This window comes from Carcharhinus amblyrhynchos, chromosome 11 (assembly GCF_965287045.1).
Source record: "Carcharhinus amblyrhynchos chromosome 11, sCarAmb.v2.hapA, whole genome shotgun sequence".
In the NCBI taxonomy this organism is placed as follows: domain Eukaryota; kingdom Metazoa; phylum Chordata; class Chondrichthyes; order Carcharhiniformes; family Carcharhinidae; genus Carcharhinus; species Carcharhinus amblyrhynchos.
The window spans coordinates 61,652,170-61,673,929 of NC_137334.1; the positions used below are offsets into that span (position 1 = coordinate 61,652,170).

The following is a 21,760-nucleotide window of genomic DNA, read 5'->3' on the forward strand; positions in this document are numbered from 1 at the left end:
AGATGATGTCATTTGTGACTTTCATTGGAACCATTTTGGTTCTGTGGCAGGGTGGAAGCTTGATTAGCATCACTGAAAACAATATGTACCATCAAAGCTTTTCACTCATCAAGTCAGTTTGCAAGAATACCAACAGTAAAGGGGACAACAAATTTATACCACATGAAAAGAGAGTGTTGATTGGTTGGCAGATGGCCTCTGGTGGGTAAGGACATTGCTATGGAGAATGCAGCAGAGAAAGTTAAATGCCAAGCTTTCACTCAAAGTCAAATGAGGCAGGTTGCCTCATTCCCATAGACCAGGTTCCCACTGGTCTATGGGAATGAACCAGGGAATGGCTGCCCACACCACCCCCCACCCAACCCAGGTTTTTGTTGAGTCTAAAAAGATGCAACATGTGAGAGTGCTCTTGTCTGCAAAGGACAGGGCCCTGTTTATAAACATATGTGATTTCTAAGATGCTGAAGTGAGCCCAACTGATAACCTTGATTAAATTCACTAGAATATACAAATATGGTATGAAAATGTTATGTCCTACTTTGAAAAGAGGGATAAAACGAAAGTAAGTTTATAGAATTATAATTCATTTTAGTATGTTTGTGTTAACTACAATTACTCACATATTTCATCAGTTTGCATTCCAGAACATACTACCCGAGTTGTGGAGCATTCAGTAATAGTTTTGAGAACAGAAGTGAGGCTTTGCATTTTATTTTTGGAAATTTCTGTTCCAGTATAATGCACGATCTTTCTCCTTTTAATTGAACTTATTCTCATAAATATGAGCTATTAATCTGTAGAATATACCAAGGGATTCATGTCAAGCAATTTCTTCGACCAAGATCTTTCAGTGATCGAGCTGAATGCCTTCTGTTGTTAAGCGGTGTTTTGTCCACTTAGCCAGGACAGCCAAACCATCATTACTGTAAACCAGACAGCTACACTAATACTCATCTCCTGTACTCATCTTTGAGTTCACCTCAGAGTACTGCTCACCAGGTGCACGCCTTCTGGGACAACTCGTGCTGTTCTGACAGCATAACAACGTGGATGGATTTTTTGACATGGGTATGATTCCAGCATATGGGCTTGACAATTGTATGTTTTTTTTAGCTATATCCAATCAAATCCAATCAAAGTCCAATTGAAAGTCTCAACCAGTGAGACATTACAGATCCAAACTGACAAGACAGGCAAGCCTCTCCCTGTGTTGGGCCTGATCTACATGATCCAAGCTGATAGGAGAAGGCATTGCACCTCTTCCAGTGCTTGATCCCATCTGCATCTTAGCCAAAAGGCCCAGATGCCGTTTTTAAAAATTGCTTTAAATGAAGACTCAATGATTATTATATGTTAATTTAAGGTAAGTTTCCTAAGTTGAACATTGAGGAATGTGGTGCGTTGATGATGTGGGGAGGAGACAATCACTTCCTGCTCTTATATCATCGTGAACTGTGACTTTGGCGATATTTTCCACTCCTGTCGACCCACCTGTCCAACACTAGCGGGAGTGGAAAATTCTGGCTTTAGCATTCGTTAACCTGTGTAGATGTTTATATTCATTTAGAGCTGAAGAACAATGAACTACAATTAATCAGCTTGTCATAATATTTCTCTTCTTTATTATTTATTTTCCAGAAAATTTCAGTTACTTGACAATGGAAATATTGCACTTAAAAGTGATGCAAAATATTTTACATTTATTGTCAATCCTATTCATTTATGTGGATTTTCTCTGTGGTGCCAACGTAATAAAATGAAGTTTAGAAACCTAACATCCAGCATTAACATTATCTTAGCAATTCTGAAATGTATTGTGTACTGCAAAAGTAAAAATTATTAAAAATTCTCAATTTTATTAATTAATTTCTTTTGCGATCTGCTGAAAGCATCCCACAAGTGTCAATGCACTTCTGGCACATTCTTTCTAAAGAATATCTATATTATTAGTTTCAACATTTAATAAAGTAAAGGGAGTTCTCGGAGTGGTGCATATTAAGAGTTTATTGCTGAACTTTCATCAGATCTCCAGATCCGTATAGAACCAATTTGAACATTTCCTTTTTTTAAAAAAAAGCATCAGATAATGCTACACCTCCAGACTAGGAAAGAAAAGAACCAGCCCAGGAACAACATATAGGGATAAAGATATTTTATCAATAAGAAGGGTTCCCTGCACCCACATTGCCATGAATACATGTTGCTTGAGCACTATCCACAATACAAATTCAAACAATTTTATGAACAAAATTGACACTGAGGTCTGCTTTATTTTGACTCCTAAATTTTAACCCAAAAAATCAGGAGTGCCCAGCAATCCTAATGCATCCACTCAAGCAGTACGTCAACTTCTACTTGTAATATAGCTGGCAAAGGTGATAGAAAAATGTGTCATGATATTTCTGTCCAAGTTATTCCAAATATCTTGGCCAAAACCTTAATTAAGTCTTGATATTATAATGTATACTAAGGAAAACCACTTAATGAAATATCTGATAAAACATTGCAGAAATTCACATTTGTTAAAGACTTACATAAAAAAATAGCTGCTTCCTCTGTAATAGTGTTATAGCTACCCCCATATTTTATTCATTGGATTCTTACTTAAGTTACATGAGAGAAAATGTATTTCCATATCATGAATCTGTGCAAACTTTATAGCAGAATTTTAATAGCCTTCAAGATCTGCCAATCAAAGATGGCTTCTTACAAGAAGGTACAAAATCAACAGGAAGTTGACATTCAGTTCAAATGGCCACTGAGAACTTCTCCACTAATAACTGAGGAATGATGGTAGCGATCTCGTGAGGCAAAGTCAGCATTCTCTTCAGTTAGTTGTGTTGTTGCCATGCCAACTGTGGTAAATGAGGGTGTCACTATCACCTGTTTTTCATATGGTAATCCTTTCCTGAAACCATGAAAAAAAAAGTTTTATTTAATATCTAATTATAAACATGAACACAATATCCTGGCAGAGAAAACCAAATCTGATTGAACTGAATTACAGATAGGGCCAGGAACAGCAATCTAGCTCGGAGTGACAAAAAAACAAAGCAACATCCCAAAAAGCGGTGGTGACGGTGGTGGGGGGGGGAATAAATGTAGTCCCCAACTGCTTTCCTGAGCCTCCCAGCAGCCATGTTAAACTGACATTTGTGGAGACTTGAAAACAGGTCATCCAGCTCTCTGCTTGGTGTTTCAAAGCTTATAGAGATCAAAATAATTGGTAAGAAAATGGAAACATTGAATGAGCAATTGGAGAACAAAATAGTTATATGAATAACTTTTAAGATGGTTAGAAATATCTTAAAAAGGGCAGCACAATGGCACAGAAGTTAGCATTGCTGCCCCACAGCGCCAGGGACCTGAGTTCGATTTCCGGTTTAGGTCACTGTCTATGTGGAGTTTGCACATTCTCCCCGTATCCATGTGAGTTTCCTTTGGATGATGTGGTTTCCTCCCATAGTCCGAAGATGTGTGGGTTAGGTGGATTGGCCAAGCTAAATTGCCCCTTGGTGCCAGGGGGACTAGCTAGTGTAAATGCATGGGTTATGGGGATGGGGTCTCAGTGGGATCATGCTCAGTGCAGGCTCGATGGGTCTCCTTCTGCACTGTAGGATTCTATGATTCTATGCAACCCAGTGAGTTGTTTATATTTTATAATTACATGTAACTGATTGCTGTATTGGACACGCTCTGGCTGTGCTGGACATGCTCTGACAGTCAAACAGCAACATCTTAAAAAAATGTAAATGAGGAAAAATAGACTGAATATGATTTCACAATTCTGGCTGTTTAATTTTGTTTAAACCAGAACTCGCACAGTTTTATAAGAATAGGGTGTTTAAGACATCTATGTATTAAAGCGTATTCCAGCAGTTTTACAGAGAAAGAATTCTGCAACTGGGGATTTAAATATGAGATTTGACTCACTGGTGGACTCCTGGTCAGAAAGTATGCAGCATACATATAATAACATGCCTGCTTGCACTGAAGTTAGTCCTAAGATCTGGTAACAAGCTTAAGGAAGTGAGCAAAACTTGGCAGATGGAATATAATGTTGGAAAATGTGAAGCTATGCACTTTGGTAGGAGCCGATTATTATTTAAATGGAGAAAGGCTGCAGAAAGCTGCAGCACAGAGGGATTTGGGGGTCTTGGTGCATAAATCACAAAAAGCTAGCATGCAAGTTCATCAGGGAATAGGGAATGGAATAAAAAAAAGCGAAGCTTTGCTAAAACTACACAAGGTACTAGTTAAACCCCACCTGAAATACTGTGAACATTTGGTTCCCTTATCTAAGGAAAGTCATATTGGCAATGGCAATCCAGAGAAGGTTCACAAGGCTGATCCTGGGTGTGGAGGGATTTTCTTATGAGCGGAGGTTAAGGAGGATGAGCCTGTACCCATTGGACTTCAGAAGTATGAGAAGCGACTTTATTTGGACATATTCACTAGAATTTTACCACCCCGCCTGCCAAGGGAATTGGAGCAGGCGAGGGGAGACAATGGGAAGGTCCGTTGGCCTCAAGTGGGATTTTACAGTTTCGGGATGAGCGAGGCCGTAAAATCCCATCCAGTAGGTGGAATTCTTCCAAAGTATTTAAGTGTCATAATGGCAAAAATAACAGTGATCCACACCAGCTTTTCAGGTACACTTTGCACCACAATCCTCTCACACTTAGTCACTTTTTTGAGAGTTGGGAGCTCCACACCAGTACTGGAGGCACGGGGAGGGGCCCAAACACATCAGTAGCCTGACTTCAGAGTGCTCGGACTCTTTTGCAAAGGAAACCTCATCTCACAGTGCACTGGGCGACCTCTCTTCCTCCCCCCACGTACATCAGGACTCCCAACCCCCACCCCCCCTCCCTTCCCCACGGGTGGCATGCTTCCCCACACTAACAAGGGTCACTGGCATTGGGACCCTCCTATTGGGTCCCTCATTGCTACCCCCAACATGCACCCTCCCATTATGACCACCTTCATGACCCATCCCCACATGTGCCCCCTCTTCCCCCTTGCACAGCCCACCCATTATGGCCTCCACTCAGGCCCCACTCCCTCAGCACTGCCATTGGCGAGTGCCTAACTGGCACCACCAGGTTGCCTAGTGGCTACTGCCAGGCACCACCCAATGTGCCAGGTGGGCACATCAGTGTACCGGTTGGGTGTGGTTCTGCCATGCCTCCGACCACCCGGGGGCCTCAATGGCCCCAAGCTCCCCAGCATGACCATCGTGCCAGATCTCCATGAGTGGCGACCCATAATGATTTGCACCAATGTGACCTCCAGCTGGAGAGGTGGGAACATACCAGGATTGCATGCCAAACTCACTGATAAGGCTGAAATCCAGTCAAACTCATGCAACTCAGCCTCACACCCAGAAAAGAAACGATCCTGTTTGCCACATTGGAAAGGGGCCGGGGGAATCGCAAACTGGTTGGCACCGGGTGTAATACCAATTTTGAGGCTTGCATGCTATTCTCCAGGATCAGCACAGGCAAGGCAAGATCAAAGAATAGCTTACACTGGATTTTCAGGGGGCTTGATAGGGTAGATGTTCAGAGGTTGTGGGAGAACCTAGGACCAGAGGGCATAATCTCAGAGTATGGGGTTGTGCATTTAAGACAAAGATGAGGAGGAATTTCTTCTTTCAGAGACTGGTGAATCCGTAGAATTCAGAGTGCTGCAGAGGTTGGCATGTTAATGGCTGAGATAGACAGACCTTTCATCAGTAAGGGATTCAAGGCTGACAGGGATAGGCAGGAAAGTGGAGTTGAGGATTATCATATTAGATCAGTCATGATCTGATTGAGTGATGGAGCAGACTTGTCGAGCCAAATGACCTACTTCTGATCGTGCGTCTTATGGAATAGGATTTCAGAACTTAGTAATACTAATTTTTGCCAGCCCAGAGAGTATCCTGCAGCAGAGGGTATAGAAAGAGATGTTTAAGGAAGGGAGGTAAGGTGATCCAGAGGTGGTGGGTTGGGGTCCTAGGGTCTGAGAATACTGGAGACACAGAAGAATGTACCAAAAACATTCGTGGCTCCTTTCAGACCATTGTTCCCATCACACTTTCACCAAACCAGTGACTCCTTTTGTGTCTCCACTGTCCTCACCATTGCTTATGTTAGAAACAAGAATCACTGGCAATGAAAAGGCGAAGTTTCTGCTCTGCTCCAAATGTACTCAAAGGGTAGAATTTTACTGGCACACCCACCCAGGTTTCACACAATTCTGCCCGAGGCCAATGGAGGATGCCGTTCTCCGAGCTGAGCCCACCCCCAGAATCGGGGCTGGCATGCCAGTAAAATTCCAGCCAAAGGGTGGGATTTTCCAGCTTTGCCCACCACTGGGATTGTCTGATTGTTTCCCCCCCCACCAAAGGCAATGGGCTTTGGGCTAGGCTGCTACATCTCCCACTGCAGGTCCTGCCACAATGGGGCCTGAAAATCCCAGTCAAAGAATGGGTATTGGGAAAAAGTGCACCTCCAACTTGATTATATATAAAAATTAATAGACATGCTTACCTTTTTAAAGGGATTTCCCATGAAAGGGTTTACAGAGGACAACGTTTACCATTGACGTACAATTGTGGATCAAAATTGGGACAAGGAATTGTGCTCCATGATTAAAACTTTTATTAAAGTTGACATTCTATCAAATATTGTGAGCAGATAAGCCAACATGAAAAATTAAAATTCTCACCTTGTATTCGGACAACACACTTGCTGATGGCATAGTGATTTATTTTTATGCTTTAGGTTTTAATATACTTGATGAATTGCTATTTGAAAATTGCATCTATCATCAAATACATGATTTTGGTTATGTAAGAGTGTGCGGAAGTATTTCAACAACTGAAAGAAATGTGAAAATACTCAATATTTGTGGTGTTCAAAATATGTAAATTTTCTGTTGAATGCAATTCAGCAAGCCACATTGTGTTTGAATTCAGTTGAGCCACAGGGTGATCCATCAAAAAGACTTAGTAAGATAATAAATATTCAATGACAGCACTCCGTGGGGCAACTCGGCAATAGAAAATCCTACAGGAAATCTTCACATTAAAGCCCAAATTCTAATCAATTCAGCATGTATTTTAATGAAGCTGCGATATAATTTATTTTTTCACTGATATCTCTATAGCACCATCTGGCATATGGAAATGGCAAAATGAGAATTTATAGGGAAGTAAAATTGTGAAAATGCTCAGGAACACAATTGCTGCATATTCTCATTGTTGCATGATTTGAAGACAATTATGATGATCTGGGATGCTGAGTTGTTCATGCACACCACTTTTTAATCTGCACATCAGCTTCAAATGGTGCAGAACTTAGCAGCAAAGTATGGTCCAGTGGTCCAAGTGTAAGATAACTTTCAAAGGGGCTGATTAACTCACTTGGCTGGATGGTTAGTATGTGGTTCAGAATAAGGTTAACAGTGTGGGTTCAGTTCCTATTCTAACTGGGGTAGATTTGGAACCTGTCCTAGGGGTGTAGAAGGCACTGACATAAAGGGCAATAAAACCACACAGGATGAAGCATTAACACACAGTCAGCCAATGACCTGACTTCAGACAGAGCACACAAGAATAAGTGTGTTTTAACATGATCGGACTCAGGTTCTGAATATTTTGTTTCCATATTTTGTTACAATTATGAAACTATTACAGACCTTCTTGCCTCACTGAAGACTGTCTGAATCCAAGAGAAAAAGTTGAAGTTATTAGCTAGGCCTGTAGAGAAAATATGCAAAATTACAATTGTAGAGGATATATAAATTAAAAATGAAAGCTTAACAATTATGAAAGTTGAGATTACTCTCAACATTAAAATGATAATGTGACTTTGTTAAAAAAGACACTTGCTTCTGGGTTTACCACATGCTATCAGCCCTGTCCTCTACCCTCCGCTTGTCCCAGCACATCTGCACCTTAAAAACCTGGCCCGCTGCACGTAGACTGATGACCACAGTATGTTACAAGATCACAACATGTATTTTGAATACAGCACAAACCCCAAGGGCAAAACTCAAGTTTTATCGCAACCACTGGCTGCGTTACATCTTCAAATGAAAATCAATGGGAGTTGTGCACATTCTGTTTTGCAAGTATCTTTTGCTGGTGGATCTCATGGAACCTTAATAATATACACAACAGGATTCCACAACATTTATCAAAACCAAACTCATCAAACTCATTAACAGAATTTGAAAATGACTGCAGGGGGCAGAGGAGGGTGGTTACAAACTGATCTGCTTTATGATTATTACCAGTTATTATTATATCCCAGTCATGCTAATTTTCTCTATTTATCAGGGTAATAGGTCATTTTCTCATCTAATTTTATGTCTTACAATTTTTTTCTGGGATCATATTCCTTTTATTTACACCCCTGCAGCCAATTGTTACAGGGGAATCTATACAGGTTGAGCAAGGTTGCATGCATGTAGACACTGTAGTTAATATTTCGTCTATTAATTACAACTGGCCATTCAATGATAACCTCTTGCAACATTTACATTATTAATGAGATTCAGAAATACCAAAAGCTAATGCCATGTTTTCCAATTACTTTCATCTACTAATTCGCTGATTGTTAACAATCAAGTAGTGTTTTGGCTGAATGTAATTTCTAACAGTTTGAAGATTTATTTTGCTTAATTACATAGATTGCATTACCAGCAGCGTGGTTTAAAATCCTATTAGGAGATGTGAAATTTCAGCAATATTTTGATTGCATTTTCCCTGATTAATATTTGCAACAACTTTAATTGTACTCACATTAGTTAGAAAGCAATATCCATTCAGCATGAAACATATTAGTTAGGCTTGCCTGTTTTAAACCCAGAGTATGAAATGAGCATGTGATTTCTTTCGGGGGGGGGGGGGGGGGGGGGGGGGTGTGGCATAGTGGTAATGTCACTGTGGACTTGTGAATCCAGAAGCCCAGACTAATGCTCTAGGATCATGAGATCAAATACCACCACAGCAGCTGGTGGAATTTGAAAGCAATTCATAAAATCTGGATTTAAAAGCTAATCTCTGTAATACTGACCATGAAACAATTGTTGATTGTCGTGAAATGCCATCTGGTTCACTAATGTCATATAAGTTTGGCGTACATGCAATGGTTGATTCTTACCCTCTGAAATGGCCTAACCAACCACTCAGCTAAAAGGTAATTAGAGATAGACAATAATGTTGGCCCTGTTGTGTATTACTAATGGACTTATCCTATTTAATGTCTCTACCATGACAAAGGAACATGAAAGGTATCAGGCCTCAAGTATAACATGGTCAGAAAAGAAAATCAAAACATAAAAATCAAGGTTGAGAAAAGGTCATTTGGTCCATATATTTTTCTTGGTAGATTGTTCCAAATGTTTATCATTCTAAATTATTTTTTCCTCATGTATATTAAATGGGTTGTGCACTAATTCAAGCCCTATGTTTTGATTTACCTTGAGTAGGATTTTCCAGCCATGCTCACCCGAAAACTTGAAAATCCCAGCCAAGGTCAACAGACCTATGCATGGTCCATCCCCTACCCATTATGTTTCCCACAGTGGGCAGGATGGGAAAACTCCCCCTCGTATCTACACAAGATGTACACAGTCACTTGATACTCCAGTATGCTCTCCCCTCTACTGCTTTCTTTTAAATTCAAATGATTTTAACCAGACCTCATTGGCTGAACTTATTATGTTCAGCATGCAGAGCAGTGAGTGAACAATCGAGTGGATTACTTCTTTTTAATCTAGACATATTTTCAATGGCCTGGATTTTATGGTTGCCATAATCGCAAAACCGTCAGCATTTGCTGTTATTTCTCTGTGAAACTGGCAGCAACATCTGGTATCTGCAAATGCATAGTTAAACACAAAAATCTACAAGTTGTCAGTGATTCCCCACCCCCCCCCTCAGGGTGTTCTTTTCAGGTCCATGCAGATATTATGAACTTCTTCCCTCCACACTATTATTCTTACTGTAAAAGCCCTTGAAAACATTAGGCATCCTCAAAGTGAGTGAAAGTTTATTTTTCCCGTGGCCAATTAAGTCATAATTAGTGAACAAGTCCTCTCGCCCTAAAAACTATTTCACATTTGTAGAACATCTGCAGTATTTTGCTTTTGAATTGGGTGTGGAGAGTACAGGTAAAGTGAATAGCACCTGTACTTACAATTTTCAACCCAAAGTTGACAACCCCTTTGACAGCTTGGGTTCTCGGAAGATTTATTCAAATAACATCGGTGCTAATGGAAGTCTATTTTAGTCAACACTTTTAAATAGTGATGGGTATCAGGCATCGGTCAGAGGCTGAAGATGAATCATGTGATTCAAGTTTGAATGCATGCTAAAGAAAGAGCATTTAAAGGGATTACAGTATAATATGAACTAGAACTTTTCACAATAAATTGGTACAGTTAACAGTTTAATCGTTTTAGCAAGTAATTAGGCACTAGAAGTAGATTTTAAATCCTCCATTCTCTGCAATTAAGCTAAATCGTTTTTCGTGACTGAAACAATAACAATTGTTCTTGGCAAGCAGAGATTGAAAAAAAACAACATCCTTCCCTACATCCTGCAGAACAAACAAAGCCTTCATTTGAAGTCACCTTGAATTGATTTGGAAGAAAATTTCAAAACGAAATGGATGGAAATCAGATGAAGGTGATATAAGATTAGCCATTTAACCAGTTTAAGTTAAATGCACTAACTCAGCATTGTAAATGATACCATCCATATAGAGGGTAATTTTCAATTCTGCGCTCCCAACAAGCAGCATTATATGACATGGAACACATATTAAAAAAATAAGTCTGTGAATGATTGCTCAACTATTTTAAATTAGCACATGCCTGAAATTGTGATGTGCGTTCCAGCAAGTGAGGCTCTCCACCAAGAGTGCCAAGTGGAAAATGACTCCAAGCATATTGACACATATTGAAATGTGCAAGACTATATGCATCATTGCTTCTGATCATATAATGTTTATTTACTGTGGCATATTTCTAGTTGTGTAAAAGATCCAATTATGCTCAGAATATAGTCTAGTCTTTGTTATAATTGGAGATGGTCTTCGGAATTCTCTTCCCCATAGAGAGCAGTGGAAGCTGGGTCATTGCATCTATTCAAGGGTAAGTTGAGCTACAAGGAAGTCAGAAATTATGGGGTCAGGAAAGTGAAGTTCAGCTATAATAAGATCAGACATGATCTAGATGAATGGTGGAGCAAGATCGATTTGTCAAATAGCTGACTGCTGCTCCCATTTCTTGCTGTCTGATGTTCTTTTAATTGCACAAGAGACACAAAGAATTGTAAGATCTGCAATATGTTACAAAATAATGCATGAAATTTATTAAATATACTTACCAGGTGGAAGTCCTGGACTCATTTGACCAATGTAAAGGTAGATGAAAAATGCCACAGCAATATTAATTAAGGCATAAATCCAGTGGATCACAAACATGATTATAATGGACACTATTGTCTATGAAAAAAAAATTAATTTAATCAAATAAGAAAATATAGCATCTTAGCCTGACTTTGCCCAATTCTGTACTCAAAAGCAATCTTCATACGCAATATTTTAAGTATTTCTAGAAGCATCACTAATATTCATGTAGATATTCCAATTATTTACAGATATTAAATGCATGATTACAAATTTTGTTCCAATTAGATCTTCATAGAAATAGTTGAGCCAATTACACAATGACTTCACAGATTGACATGGCTCCTGCTCTGAGCAAGACCACAAGAAACTATAAAGGTTTGTGAAAGTAGCTGAGTCCATCACACAAATAGGCTTCCCACCCATCAACTTCATTCATTAAGATAGACAAGTTCCCAGAATGGGATGGAATCTATCCCAGGTTACTGCAGAATTCATGGGAAGAAATAGCTGGCACTTTAACAGATATTTTCATACTTCTTTTACTACAGGTGAGGTTCCAGATCACTGAAGAATAGCCCTTAACAAAGGAAGCAGGGACAATCCAGGAAATTATAGGCCAGTGAGCCCATCATCGGTGGTGGGAAAGCTTTTGGAGAAGGTACTGAGGGATAGGATATATGGACACTTGGAGGAAAATTGACTAGTTAGTGACAGGTGGTATGGTTTCGTATGGGGAAGGCTATGTCTCACCAACTTGATTGAGCTTTTTGAAGAGGTGACAAAGATAATTGATGAGGGAATGTCTGTGGATGTAGTTGGTATGGACTTCAGTAAAGCATTTGACAAGGTCCCAGTGAGAGACTGGTACAAAAACTAAAATCACATGGAATTTGGGGTGGGTTGACGAGATGAATACAGAGCTGGCTTTGTTATAGGAAACAGAGAGGAGCAGTGGAAGGGTGTTTTTCAGAATGGAGATCTGTAGCTAGTGGTGTTCTACAGCGATCAGAGCTGGGTTCTTACTATCTGTAATATATATAAATGATCTGGAGGAAAGGGGGTGGGGGGGGTGGGGGGCAGTCTGATTAAGAACAAGGAACAACCCAGCACGGGAAACAGGCCCTTTGGCCCAACGTATGTTTATGGATGACATGAAGATTGGTAGAATTGCTGATAGTTCCAGGGATTGTCAGAGGGTGTAAAAGGATATGGATAGATTGAAGACTTGGGCAGATGGAGTTTAATCCAGACAAATGTGAGCTGATGCACTTTGAAGGATCAAATTTAGGTGTGAATCATACTGCAAATGGCAGAACCTTTAGGAACATTAACATACAAAAGGGACCTGGGCATGAAAGTCCACAGTTTCCTAAAAGTACCAACACAGATGGCCAAGATGACTATGAAAGCATTTGGCATACTTGCTTTCATCAGCTGGGGCAATGAGTACAAGAGTTGGGAAATTATGTTGTAGCTATATAAAACCTTGGTCATGTCGCATTTGGAGTATTGCGTGCAGTTCTGGTCACCACACTAGCAGAAGGATGTGGAAGCTTTGGAGACAATGCAAAGTAGGTTCTCGAGGATGTTGGCTATGAGAAGAGGTTGAATAAACTAGGATTGTTTTCACTGGAAAGACTGAGGCTGAGAGGAGACCTGATAGAGGTCTACAAAATAATGAGAGGCATTGACAGGGTGGATAATCAAAAGCTTTTTCCAAGGGTGGAAGCATCAATTACAAAAGGGTCACAGGTTCAAGGTGAGAGGGGAACAGTTTAAGGGAGATGTGTGGGGGAGGATTTTCATGCAGAGAGTAGTGGGTGCTTCTTAAATGTTGCTAATGTGCTTGCTAGAGATGGTGGTGGAAGCAGGCACATTAGCAATATTTAAGAGGCATCCGGATGGGTACGTGAATAGGGAGGGAATAGAGGGACACGGACTGAGTAAGGGCAGAAGGTTTTTTCTTTAATTTAGTTAGGACTTTGTGATTGGCATAGGCTTGGAGGGCTGAAGGGCCTGTTCCTGTGCAGTAATTTTCTTTGTTCTTTGACCCCGACGACACTTCCCACTACCTTGGGAAAGCAGCCAGCATAATCAAGTTCCCATACACTCCGGACATACTCTCTTCCATCTTCTTTCATCAGAAAAAAGATACAAGAGTCTGAAATGATGTACCAACAGACTCAGGAACAGCTTATTCTCTGCTGTGATCAGACTTTTTGAATAGTCCTATCATATGTTAAGCTAATCTTTCTCTTCACCCTATCTGTAACTTCAACACTATATCTTGCACCCTATCCGTTCCTTTTCCCCTATGTGCTCAATGAACAGCATGTTTTGTTTGTGTAGCACAAGAAACAATACTTCTCATTGTATCCCAATACATGTGACAATAATAAATCAAATAAAATAGGAATTTTTATAGAAAAGTTAAAAATATGTAAAATATGCAATTAAAGAAAAATAAGCCTTTTTTTTTACATTCAATGCAACAGATATACAGATACAGACAGTGTCTGCAACTAGAATCATTTTAAAGGAGCTAAATCCCAATGTGAGGAATCCCCTTGCATTGTTGGGTAAATACCATTTTATATTTATCCAGCTAGTTTAGATTTTGTATTGCAACATTTTTCAATACTGAAAGAAGATCTACATAAGATCACCAATATTTAATCAACAATCAGCACTGAAATTGGATATACAAATAATTTATGTTATTTCCCATAAGTAATTATGCGAATAAAGTTTCTTCAGCAAACATACAAAATAAAAGCAAAAACTCCTGCTGAATGTTGTACATGACATCATTTGTCTAGACTTTTCCCACTTGACATGTAGTAAAAAGCTTTGTGATCCCAGAGAATCAGTCTGGCATTCAGATTTTTGCACAGCTTCGACCAACTTTATTTCTGAATGGGACAACAAAAACCGTTTCTCTAGAACAGTGTGTGCCACATTCCTTACTATCCAGTGTTGCTCCTCAGAAATACAGCATAGCACCATCTTGAGACATTTTGCTTTGTCAAAAACTCAAATTCTATTTAGTGAACTCATGAAAGGCTTCAATTAAAGAATCTGGACTAGTAGTAAGACAAATAAATAGTATAGTCTTTTCAAAGGAACTAATGGGATGAGGCATAGGGCTTTTTCTTTTCCTTCTTTTTAGGCAGTTACTCAGAGTCGAGGATGGTAAAAAGTCTCACAACACAGGTTAAAATTCCACCGGTTTACTTGGAATCACAAGCTTTCAGAGCTGTACTCCTTCACCAGGAGCGCTGATCCTTCATCACTCACCTGATGAAGGAGCAGCATTCCAAAATCTTGTGATTTCCAAATAAATCCTTTAACCTGGTGTTGTGAGACTTCTTATTGTGCCCACTCCAGTCCAATGCTGGTATCTCCACCTCATGGTCGGAGTCGAGGATAATTTGCTTCCACACTAAAACTGAGTTGTCAGGTGACTGAGTCCAATGTACAGTCAACAGTGTCTGTTACAGTGGGGCAGACGGTGGTTGAAGGCACGCGTGGGTGAGGTGCCCAGGTTGCCATGCACTTCTTTTGCTGCCGACAATTGATTTCAGCTTGCTCTTGGCATTGAAATGCGAAGTGTTCCGCTCCTTCTCGGATGTTTTCCCTCCACTTCAGGTGGTCTTGGGCCAGGGATTTTCAGGTGTCAGTGGGGATGCTGCATATTTTGAAGGAGACTTTGAGGATGTCTTTGAAGCATTTCCAATGATTTTTGTTGAGCTGTGTGGAAGTGATCACTCTTAAATGGGTAATTAATCATCAAATCCAACACAGATGATTTCTGGAGTCCCTGAAGGAAGTGTTTTAAGGCCTCTTTTATTTGTGGCTTATATTAACGGCACTGATCCAGATTCAGTGTAGTACAGTTTTGAAATGGTGGATGATGTTAAAATTTGTTTGGAAGTTAGGAAAAATAATCCAGAACTCTCGTACACATTTCTTCAGGGTAAACTTTCTGCTATGGTGTAGTGGTCCAGGGGTGGATGTTTACTCCACTAGGCTAATGAACCATCGGGGCAACACAGTGGCAGAGCGGTTAGCACTGCTGCCTCACAGTGCCAGGGACCCAGGTTCAATTCCAATCTCGTGTCACTGTCAGTGTGGAGTCTGTATGTTCTCCCCGTGTCTGCGTGGATTTCCTCCAGATACTCCAGTTTCCTCCCATACTCCAAAGATGTATCGGTTAGGTTTATTGGCCATGTTAATTTGCCCCTTACTGTCGGGGAATCAGCAAGGGTATATACACGGGGCTATGGGGATACGGCCTGGGTGGGACTGGGGTCAGTGCAAATTTGATGAGCCGAATGCCTTCTTCTGCACTGTAGAGATTCTACAATTCTGTGAGTGGCAACTTATCTCTAATGTGGCAAAGTGTTCAGTTCTCCACTTCAGCCACAGTAATCCTAATTCACTGTACCATATCATGTGCCTTTAGCACATCCAGGCATTGAAAAGGATTTGGGTGTGACTGTTACAAGTAACCTGAAGTTTACCAATTATGTGGCTCAGGCAGTACAGTGGGCAGAAAGTGTTTTACAAGCACTCAGTGCATACTTTTTGAGTCCGGATGTTAGCATTTATCTTAACCTCCATAAGCAGATGGTACAGACACATCTGGAGTATACATCCAGAGTTTGGAATCCACTTTCAGAAAGATAAACAATTTATAGACAGAGTGCAAAGATGTGTTAAACAGGAAAATGGAAGTTATGAGGGGAATACCTTATGAGGAGCATTTCAGAATTCTTGGATTGCAATCTTTAGAGAAGACTAATTTTGATTTAATTGGAAGTCTATAAATTGATATGTGGCCTTACTGCCTCTAAACCCGAAAAGTTATTTACTCACAATTACAGTTTGGGCAGTCATCAATATAAACTACAGAAATTTGGTCCACATTTTGATATTCGCAATTTCTTTTTCATATAGAGTTGTTGACACTTGGAATCATAGAATCCCTACAGTGCTGAAAGAGGCCACTCGGCCCAGAGAGTCTGCACTGACTCCCTGAAATAGCATCTTACCCAGGCCTTCATCAAAATCCTCCAATTGCTTCATGATGATAGACTACAATAGTCTCGAATAGGAGTTGTGAAACAGGTGCCTTCAAGACCATCTGGGATCCAGCAAGGCTGTCTGATATCCCCACATTATTTACAACTTACCTGAAAGTGGCCATTCACCTCATCAAAGACCAACTGCCCTCTAAAATCAGTAATAAATACCACCCAGATAGAAAACTCTTTAAAATATAGTCACCTTCGTGTCAAAACTAAACTGACTACCATAGGTATACATGGCCTACAGGTTCCAGATAACTGTAATGTCACTTCCCACTCTCTCTTCAATTCTGTGTACAGAAGACACTGCCTGTCCTTGAATATTGCTAAACCAAACTCATATTAACCCAAATCTGGTCAGCCAAATATTCCATCTGCTATACATGGTGAAGGAGAGACTCTGGAATATATTGTGCATTTCCCATTTCTTAGCATCTCTCTCACCATTGACAAAGAAATCCCACACAGGATCTGCTGTGCCAGCTCTGCTTCAACAAACTATGATGTGGGTATGCCGGCGTTGGACTGGCGTAAACACAGTAAAAAGTCTGACAACACCAGGTTTTAGTCCAACCTATTTATTTGATAATATACTCACAAGCTTTCGGGGTTAGCCCCTTCGTCAGGTGAATGGAGAGTTCTGGCCTCAGACAGAGCATATAAAGCACAGACAGTTTAGAGATTACTCATTAGAATGCGAATCCTTACACCTAACCTGCTGTTCAAGACCTGAAGTGGCTGATAATGTGAGTGGAAGGAGCATTGATCACAGTTTAAAGAGATGTGTATTGTCTCCAGACAGTACAGTAAGTGAAGTTTTGCAAACCCAGGCAAGTCACGGGGGTTACAGATAGTGCGACATGAACCCAAGATCCCTGTTGAGACCGTCCTCATGTGTGCAGAACTTGGCTATCAGTCTCTGTTCAGCGACTCTGCGCTGTCGTGTGTCGTGAAGGCCGCAAGGCGACACACGACACACGACAGCGCAGAGTTGCTGAACAGAGACTGATAGCCAAGTTCCGCACACATGAGGACGGTCTCAACAGGGATCTTGGGTTCATGTCGCACTATCTGTAACCCCCGTGACTTGCCTGGGTTTGCAAAATTTCACTTACTGTACTGTCTGGAGACAATACACATCTCTTTAAACTGTGATCAATGCTCCTTCCACTCACATTATCAGCCACTTCAGGTCTTGAACAGCAGGTTAGGTGTAAGGATTCGCATTCTAATGAGTAATCTCTAAACTGTCTGTGCTTTATATGCTCTGTCTGAGGCCAGAACTCTCCATTCACCTGACGAAGGGGCTAACCCCGAAAGCTTGTGAGTATATTATCAAATAAATAGGTTGGACTAAAACCTGGTGTTGTCAGACTTTTTACTGTGTCAACAAACTATGGCAGCGAATGTTTAAAAGCAAAGACCTCCACCAATCAACAGAAGTGCTAGTGTATAGAACAGTTGCTGTCATTCCTTTCCTGTCCTGCAGTGTGACCTAGATGGAGTATCAGTCATAGCAAAGAAAATGTGTGGCAACCCAGGCACCTCATCCACCCACTTCTCCAACCACCGGCTACCCCGGCTGTGACAGAGACTGGAGGTCATGCACTGGACCCCTCAGTCACCTGAGAACTCAGTTTCAATGCGCAAGCAAGGCATCCTCAAGCCCCAGGGACTGTCTAAGGTCACTGACACATAAGGATGCTAGAGAACTTCCATCAACAAGGTCTTCACCACATCTGATTACCAGAACCATTGAACAAACATTAGTATCCTTCTTAAAGTCAGGTCCATAAGCTTTTGGGCAAAATCAACTTTAATGGACTGGACCTAAATGTCTGAATGGCTGAAAAGCATCTTTCCTGCCAGGTCTTGTTTTCTCAACTCTCAAATGGCCAATGTTCCAATGTGTTAATAGGACCAATGCTGGTTGATGGAGTCAAAATTAAGACATAGAATCTTTCCTTATTAAGAGAATTTATTGACTTTGTTCAGAGTCAACATTTCCTAAGGGCAGGATTTTCTGAGCCAGTTTGGCTTATCGGCACTGAAAAAGTTGCAGAAAACGTTTAGTTATTTGTTACTTTCAAACTTCATTTTAAATGAATGATTGAGGATATTGGGCAGAACACATTCCGATTTACAATATGCATCCCCAGTGGGAGAGGCTCCTTACCAGCAGTTCAGATTTTTAAAATTTTCCACCTCCTTGTGTTTTATCCCAACAAGCCGTTTCATCATGCAGTTTTAACCAGAACACTAGAATAGCATCCCTCCCCAAACCATCATGATATTTTTGTTCACTATGTTAATCACTTTTTTGATCTGTAAAGGAGTAGCCAGATTAGTAATTTTACGTCATGATTGGTACGCCAAGCACAACTAGTGAAAGGCATTATAGTTAGCATATTTGCAGGCAACAAACGCAGGAAGTTTTCAATCCTGTCTGGGCTGTTTTCAAACTGAGGTCCCTAAGGTGCTAACTAAGCCAATGAACCACCCAATCTCCAAAGTCAATTATGCATCGTTTTCAAAAATGGTTCAGAAAAATATTTTGAAATATTTGACAGGGTAAATGATCTTGTAGAAGTTAAATAAAGACTAGAGTTAACTACTAATGTACCTAACAGCTTTAAACTTTAAAGTTCAAAATTAATGGATAAGGATGAATACTAGTTGACTTTGGGATACAGCATATGGGAAAAAACACATTCAACAAAATACAGCACAATGTTGAACAAGATGCTGATGATCTATATGTTCTTTTAGACTTGCTGGTTATAAATTCACTTATTATAAACAAGCAAGTGTGCCTTCCATTAAAGGAAAGGTGTTGTATAAACTATATTGTCGTATGAGATATATTGTGCCATAGAATAATTTCTATTAAATACTTACACCAATGAATGACAGCCAGCGATTGCAGAGTTTAGAATAAAATGATCTTGGCATCTTGTAAATCTCTGCTTCCTGAGACTTTTGCCTTTCAATGGAACCTGCAGAGAGGGTGTAACAATATTGGGAAGGTCAGAACCACTGTGACATTGCACCTGTACTGGTCTCTATCATGAATAAATCAGATCTACCTTATGTGTAATCTTCAAATGTGAAATAATTTTATCTTTCACTTGCAAGAATAGACAAAAGACATAACATTCAGTTTCAATGTAAAACTGGTTTCAGTATTGTCAATCAGTTGGTAAAAATCTGTAAACATAATTTTTGTCAGATAAAGATAATTTCTGAAACAGAACTGATTTGCTTGCAAGATCGTAACACATCGGAGCAGAAGTAGGCTTTTTGGTCCAACAAATCTGCTCCACCATTCAATGAGATCATGCCTGATCTGATAAGATAATCCTCACCTCCACTTCCTGCCTTATGCCCATAATCCTTGATTCCCTTACTGATTAAAACAATCGTTTCCCCCTTGCTCTGCATGGCCCTTCACCACAGCCTTTATCCCACAGATTCCAACATCCAATTAGTACAAGCTGAAAAATAGCTAACAAGCAGTGAGAAGTCTGATAGATCGTCAACAACTGAGTGCCGGTGGCAAAGTGCATTTTGGTTGTCGTTTGCTGCTAATATTGCAAATGCTGTAACAATTGCATGCATGCACTTAACAGCAGCTGATACTAATTAGGGAAAGATAAGGACACGTAGTTAAGGGCAGTTTAACCTGTGTGGGGAACCTATGTGGAAGCAAAAAGTCATCTGCACTGACACTATGCTGAGTATTGTGAATAAACCCAAATTGAAGACGAACCGACTCATAAGAACATAAGAACATAAGAAATAGGAGCAGGAGTAGGCCATCTGGCCCTTCGAGCCTGCCCCGCCATTCAATAAGATCATGGCTGATCTGTCGTGGCTCAGTTCCACTTTCCCGCCCTCTCCCCATAACCCTTAATCCCCTCTCTTATCAAAAACCCATCAACCCGCTTCTTAAAAATATTTAGCGAGGCAGCCTCCACCACTTCAACGGGCAGAGAATTCCAGAGATTCACCACCCTTTGAGTGAAGAAGTTCCTCCTCAACTCCGTTCTGAACTGCCCCCCCTTTATCTTGAGGCTGTGCCCCCTAGTCCTACTGTCTTTTTTGAGCGGGAAGAGTCTTTCCACCTCTATCCTATCCATCCCATTCATCATCTTATACGTCTCAATGAGATCTCCCCTCATTCTTCTAAACTCTAACGAGTACAAGCCTAGTTTATTCAGCCTCTCCTCATAGCTCAACCCCCTCAACTCCGGTATCAGCCTAGTAAACCTCCTCTGCACTCCCTCCAAGGCCAAAATATCCTTGCGCAGGTGCGGCGCCCAAAACTGCACACAGTACTCCAGCTGCGGCCTCACCAATGCCCTATACAGCTGCAGCAAGACCTCCCTACTTTTATATTCAATCCCCCTCGCTATGAAGGCCAGCATCCCATTCGCCTTCCTGACCACCGAGGTCCCTCTGCACCGTCGCCTGCTGCAGTTTTTCCAGCTTCTTCCTTTGCCAGATGAGTGTTCAAAGTATTAACATCTATTACCTCTTGATGTAATGCTGCCAATATAATTTCTGTAATTCAATGCCCAGATCACAAATTGTTTCAGCGCCTGGGCTGATGCTAAGTGACAATGGCACATTATGGGAACAGATTCAACCAGTTCAAAATTGCTTGCAATTTCAGAAATTTTCCAAACCAGAGTAAATCTGGTAAAGGGCACACCCTGAAATTGAACGTGAACCCTGATACAAGACTTCAGGGATCTATAAATCACCTACCTCTGGCTGCATCTATCATCAACATACATTTATTACTGTGCTTCTAATACATAAATCATTGGAACAAAGCTGACAAGGGAGACTGGGTGGGGTGACTGAACACTTGGGTAAAAATAAGATTTTTAACACTTTAGGGCTGGAGTTCTAGAACCAAGATAGGATGCAAATTCAGACTGACAGTTTTGGCAAGGCAAGTTACTATGGGGGGAATCTCACCAAAAAATGGCAGGGCACGATCTTTCTGGCTGGTCAAGCCATATTCCCACTACAGTGAAGTTGCAGAATTTGGCACCCAGCCAACTTTCCATTCACTGCAATGGGCTTGGAAAATCCTGCCGGCGTGAATAGCTGTAACATTCCAGCTGCAGAGTGTTTTTTCTGGTGAGAAAAATAGTGCGTTTTTCTCCAGAGAAACACGTTGGTTTTCTCCCCAGATCTTGTGACGCTCTGCCTAAAAGAAAAAATCAAGGGGTGTGTTCCACACCACAT

The 21,760-nt window shown here is 40.7% G+C and overlaps 1 protein-coding gene across 1 annotated transcript in view; it reads right to left on the bottom strand.

Annotated features, from left to right (window-relative positions):
• Positions 1 to 1,606: 1,606 nt before the first annotated feature.
• slc12a8 (solute carrier family 12 member 8) overlaps positions 1,607 to 21,760 on the bottom strand; it is a 131,701-nt gene continuing 111,547 nt past the window's right edge. The window contains exons 11-14 of the mRNA XM_080199238.1: positions 19,400 to 19,497; positions 11,387 to 11,504; positions 7,687 to 7,747; positions 1,607 to 2,908 (exon numbers count right to left, since the gene is read on the bottom strand). Coding sequence (XP_080055364.1) covers positions 2,743 to 2,908; positions 7,687 to 7,747; positions 11,387 to 11,504; positions 19,400 to 19,497 — 443 coding nt within the window. The 3' untranslated portion in view covers positions 1,607 to 2,742. The remainder of the gene's footprint in view (positions 2,909 to 7,686; positions 7,748 to 11,386; positions 11,505 to 19,399; positions 19,498 to 21,760) is intronic.